The sequence below is a fragment of the Vanellus vanellus genome (assembly GCF_965231255.1).
Source record: "Vanellus vanellus genome assembly, chromosome: 24".
Lineage (NCBI taxonomy): Eukaryota > Metazoa > Chordata > Aves > Charadriiformes > Charadriidae > Vanellus > Vanellus vanellus.
The window spans coordinates 2433773-2438888 of record NC_138929.1 but is presented as its reverse complement, the minus strand read 5'-3'; the positions used below and the strand labels follow the sequence as shown (position 1 = coordinate 2438888).

The 5116-nt window shown below is 59.0% G+C and overlaps 1 protein-coding gene across 1 annotated transcript; it reads right to left on the bottom strand.

Moving 5' to 3' along the window:
- Window positions 1–409: 409 nt before the first annotated feature.
- Window positions 410–4745, bottom strand: SNX11 (sorting nexin 11). Its single transcript, XM_082494821.1, has 6 exons — window positions 4621–4745; window positions 4206–4292; window positions 3755–3855; window positions 3396–3494; window positions 3011–3223; window positions 410–1542 (listed from the first exon to the last, which is right to left on the bottom strand). The coding sequence occupies exons 1-6, from the start codon at window positions 4639–4641 to the stop codon at window positions 1401–1403; spliced, it is 663 nt and encodes a 220-aa protein (XP_082350947.1). The 5' UTR covers window positions 4642–4745; the 3' UTR covers window positions 410–1400.
- Between the last annotated feature and the right edge of the window lie 371 nt (window positions 4746–5116).

Genomic DNA, 5116 nt, shown 5'->3' with positions numbered 1-5116 from the left:
AACTTCTCCTGACATTTCGGATGCACCTCGTCGGGTTTCCAACCCTCCCTTGCCCTCCCCAGTCCATCCTGGACCCTGCGTGGAGCCGGACACCCCCCCTCCAGGCCCAGCACTGCAAAACTCACTTTGGGGCCAAGGTGGGACCCCTCAGCCCTGCCTGTCTCCTGCCACCACCCCAAGGCTGTCCCCAGCATCCCATGCTGCCCCCCCCCGAGGACCTCTCCGCTGCCTGGGGGGGAGGGGGGGGTCACCCACGATGGTTTCGGCATCTCCAGCCCCGTGGTGAGAGGTGCGATAACTCCCTCTTTTCCCTAAAGCCATCTCTCCGCAATTAGCTCAGCCTGGGCTCAGCTCCCTCCGCCCACGCAGCGAGGACACACATTGCCAGCAACCAGTAAGTCTCTTCTACTTGATTTTTATTTCCAGTCAGAGCACGTCGGCTCTGCCTTCACCAGTGCTGAGGGTGGGACGAGAAGGTGCAGGAGAGCACAGGGAGAGGCATCCAGAGTAAACCAGAGCCTAAACACTGCCAGACACCAACTCCCAGACAGCGATGTGCTCCTTCTTTCTAAGCAAACCAGATCCCGGCTGTGAGACCCCCGTTTCCCCCTGTGCACGGCAATCGGTGTGCGAGGAAGGTGCCCATCTGGAAGGGGAGACAAACTGCTCCCCCTTTACCCCCCCCAATGACTCGTTCCCCTGCCCCACGCTCCCAGGGGGAAGCTCATCCCTGTTCGTCCCAGCTGCAGGCAACCTGCGGGGTGAGCTGTGCCAGGAGGCCTCAGGTGTGGATACGGTATGTGCTCCCCACGTATGGGCTCTGCGCAGCTGAGACCACCGTCCCCAGGAGCCGTTACCGGGGAAATGCAGCATCCCCTGCCCAGAGCACGGAGGGGAACGCAGGGGACTAAAGAGACCCACTGGGCCATGGCCAGCCCCTGCTCCCAGCCTGCAGTTCCACCAAGAAAAGCCTTCCTCCGTGATGCTGGACGTGAGGCAGTGTATCCCACCCTGCCCTGAGCCAGGGACATGCCAAAAAAAAAAAAAAAAAAACCAAAACACCACAGGGCCTCGCTGGCACTGCAACTGAACTGAGCCCTGCTGCTGCTCCAGTCAGCGAGCAAAGGCCATGGGAACAACAAACACAGGTTTCACTAACCACTAGATCTCTTCTCCAAAGAGAAGAGCGATATGAACACACTGCCTGGGACATCAAGGACAGTCAAGAGTCAGCAGGGAGAGAGCACGTGAGCCCTGGACACCACAGAGCCCGAGACAAGGCCACGTTCCCAACACAGCCCCAGTCCTGCCAGCCTGGACATCCCTCCAGCTCAGCAGCAGTCCCTCTTCCAGAGAGGGCTGCATGTCCTGGGGAAGGCGGGTGAGGTCGCTACAGCCATTTACTGCATCTCACGCTGTCCGCCCAAGGGCTCAGCTGGCTCATCCGGACTGTCCGAGTGGGTGTCATCCATGCCGAAGTCGCTCCAGTACGGGAAGGTCTCTAGGCAGCTCGGACCCTGTGTGCTTCCCAGGCCGGCACAGCTGGACAGAGAGAACAGGGAATGGATCGGAGGAAGATGCAGGGTTTGAGGTGCCCACATGTCTGCAAGTCAACCACTGCCTTCTCGGCGCAACCCCTTCTGCGCAGCGGAGGCTGCTTCCCCTCTGCGCAGCCCCACCACAGCCCTCAGGTTCCAGCCAGTTCAGCCACCGCAGCAGCCGCTCACCCTCGCACGCAAGCCCACAGCGGGGAAGGGGGGGGAGACTGCCACCAGCGAGAAGCGGATGGCGCTGGCAGCTGAGAGAGACGCACAAAGCCGCACTGCCTGGGTACCTACCCATTAGCCTGGGCTGCCACGCTCCCACAAACCCCTTCCTTAAACCAGAAGGGCTCTATTTAAAAACAGGTCTCTTGCTGGAGTCCACACACCTCTTTCGTCCTGCTATTTGAAAACCAAGATGAAGAAACACGGGCACTGGGGGGTGCAGAAGGCCAGACACGACCTCCTGCTTAGCAGGTAAACTTCTCGTTTGAGGGGCAGGGGGAGGCAGAGCACCTCTGCCAGGCGCACCGGGCTGCCAGCGAGCACAGCCAGGGACCCTGTGCCTGCCACAGGACTCAAACATGCAGGTGATGTCTGTGCTTGTTCAGCTTCTTGCAGGGAGCTGCAGCAGTGGCAAACAGAGGATGTCCTCCTCTCCCATCAGGTCAGCTGCCTCCCCAGGTGCAGAAAACCCTCAACTGGCTGCAGGGGAATCAGCCACCCCATGGGGAGATGCCCAATTAATTCCCCAGCCTGCAGCAAGCACTCTGAAGCTCTGATGGGCATGAGGGATTGCAGAACCCAGTCACGCTGCAAGGACGAAGGCAAGATGCACAGAAAGCCTGAGCTTTAAAAGCCTCCGAAGGCTCCCCGCTCCCCAGAGATTAAGGGAGGAAAGCAGCCGAAGACCTTTGTAAATCTCAGCTTAAGTTCTTCTGCGAGACCCAAGCTCTTTTCTGCTAAGCCTTGGCCACAGCCAGGACAGGTCACCCTCCCGGGCAGCCTGGAGGGCAGTACAGGAGGCTGCTGGTGACAGCCTGAGATGTCCAGCACCAATAGCCTGACCCCCAGGTATCCCACCAGTGTGCAGGGCTGGGGAACACATGCTCAACTTCATTCCCTCAAATGACTGTAGCAAGGATGGGACAGGGAAATTCAAAAACACCCAGGGGTCTCTAGAAAGCCTGGCAGCTCCTCTTATCTCTTATTTCACAGCAGAGGCTGTTTGCTACTGGTGGAAGTCCCTTGCACAGGCACCAACCATTTCAAATCAGGCTGTGGCCAGCCCCACAGCTTGCGAGCACTGACAAGGAGAGGTGCAGACAGCAAGTCACCAGCTGGCTCAGAGCACTGCCGGTAGCCAGGCCTGCTCCAGCCAGCACAGAGCAGCTCCAGGCACAGCAAGGGAGCTGGGGGCCGCCCCGCTGGCAGCACCCCCCGGGCTGGTCCTTCCCCGCCTGCCTTACCTGCCGTGCACGTCTCCTCCTGGTAGCAGCGCAGGGCGGCTCTCTTCCTCCTGCACCCAGCCACAGTTGGACATGGCGTAGTGCAGGATGGCTTCTGTCACTGTCTGCGAGCCCTGGCCTTGCACACACGCCTCTATCTCAGGTACCGAGAGCTGGCTCTGCAGGAAAAGGTGCAGGCGGCTGTCGGAGAGGAGGACCACGTTCTGCACAACCCTGTGCACAGAGAGAGGAGGGCAAGTGAGGCAGGCGCCCAGGAGCACACGCCCCACACCACCAGGGTGACCATCAACAGCTCCACTGCCTCCTCACAGCCAGCATCTTCTAAAGCAAGACTGGAGCAGTGTGTCCTCTCCCTCCATCCAACCTTCACAAATGGTCTACTCACTTCTCCAGGAACTGCTGCAGCCCCTGTCTCCGCTTCTCGATGAACTCATCCATGCTGCCCACAAAGAAGGTGGATTTCCCGGGCAGCTCTGGGACAGGCCTGCAGGCACAGGGCAGAGGCAGTTCAAGGTCAGATCACCCAGCTCCAGAGCAAGGAGACACAGAAGCACCATGGCAGCAGCAGCGAGGACCCTGCTTTGTTCAGAGCTGGATCCCAGGAGCCCAGGTACCCCCATTTTAGTGTCTGGGGTTTCTACCCACATCTGTTCAGAGAGTGTTTGGGATCCCCAAATCCCAGGGCAATGGGAAACAGTGTCTGGCTGCAGGTGGGGGAAAGGAGGGAGCAAAAGGCATGCTTACACCAAGCCAGCATTCTTCTGGAGCTGCCTCCTCAGCCACACAAATTCACGGTACCGGCGCCGCACACATGAGGTCTTGGCAGTAAAGGCCTTGCTGTTGGTCTGCAAAAAAAAAAACCACCATGGAAATAATCCACGCGATTGAGGGGCAGCAAGGCAGAGGAGGGACTAAGTGGTCCCCTCAGTGACTAAAGGATCCCCTCGAAGCACTGGGTTTTGGGGAGCACTGGGGGAGCTGAAAGTGCCTTAAAGACCTGAGCAGGCTTCAAGGGAGAAGTTGGATGTCAGACCCACATAGAGAAAGCACAGAGGGAGGGATGGGCTGCTGAGGGTTCCCGCTTCATTATTCCTTCTCAGCACAGCCAGACATGACCGGAAAACCCCTCTCATGAGCCTCATGTACGGCACAACCGAGCTCTTCAGCTCACCCCTCTCCCTCAGCTGCAACTCACGTGGAGGAAGATTTTATAATCCACATAGGAGTTCCAGGAGCCTTCGTTCTGCACCCGGGGGTCTTGAACACGCACCGTGGTCAGCTCCTACGGCACAAACACTGCCTGAGCACAGGGAGACAGTGCTCACCGCCCCGTGCCAGCATCACCCCCCTTCACAGGACTCAGAGGGACTCCCGGGGACAGGTACCTACAACCACACTGCTTGTCCGGCCATCCTGCCCCAGGGGCAGTGCAGACACGTTCAGCCTTTCCTATCCTTATTGCCAGCCACCCCTCAGCTCTGCCCCACGGACCCTGTGCAGCGTTCAGTACCTCTCACCCCTCGACACCGCGCTCAGCGAAGAGCACCCCTCTCCAGCACTGCCAAACCCCACCAGGAACAAGACAAAACCCACATCAGAAAGGGTCTTACTTCCTCTCGGTTCTCCAACATCCTAGAGCCAGAGCTCAGAGGGAAACATCTGCACGGAGAAAAAAGGATTTAGTAAGAGAAGATCAACACATCAGGGTCTCCCACGTACTCTGCATCCCCCCAGGCACCTCACACCTCTGTCCCATCCAGCAGGCACCTCTCCAACCCCCACATCTGCACTTGGTTGCCCTCCCTGATCCTCTCCCCTGATGACAGAGGATGCATTCAAATCCAGCAGCCCACAGGGGACAGAGCATCCAGCATTAATCTCCCCTGTGCTCCTGAGGGCAACATGGCCCGTCAGGCTCTCGCTGGGGTGTGCGCTGTGACCAGAGCCGGAGCCCGCAGCACCTCCTTCCTCTGCGGCTTATCTTCAGGTCAGCCCTGTCCACAGAGAGCCACTGGGATCCTGCAGCCTTCTGGGACAGCACTCAAAAATCCCTGGATCACAGACAGAGGTGAGCAGGGCTCCCAGCTCAGACAGGCTGTAACCACC

What these genes read in the sequence shown, in the direction of transcription:
- SNX11 (XM_082494821.1), bottom strand. Translation starts at nt 4,641, where the DNA reads ATGTTGGAGAACCGAGAGGAA. An exon ending in TGTTGGAGAACCGAGAGGAA is followed by an intron (nt 4,293 to 4,620) that starts GTAAGACCCTTT and finishes TTTGTGCCGTAG; the next exon opens with GAGCTGACCACGGTGCGTGT. An exon ending in GGAGGAGACGTGCACGGCAG is followed by an intron (nt 1,543 to 3,010) that starts GTAAGGCAGGCG and finishes CTCTCTGTCCAG; the next exon opens with CTGTGCCGGCCTGGGAAGCA.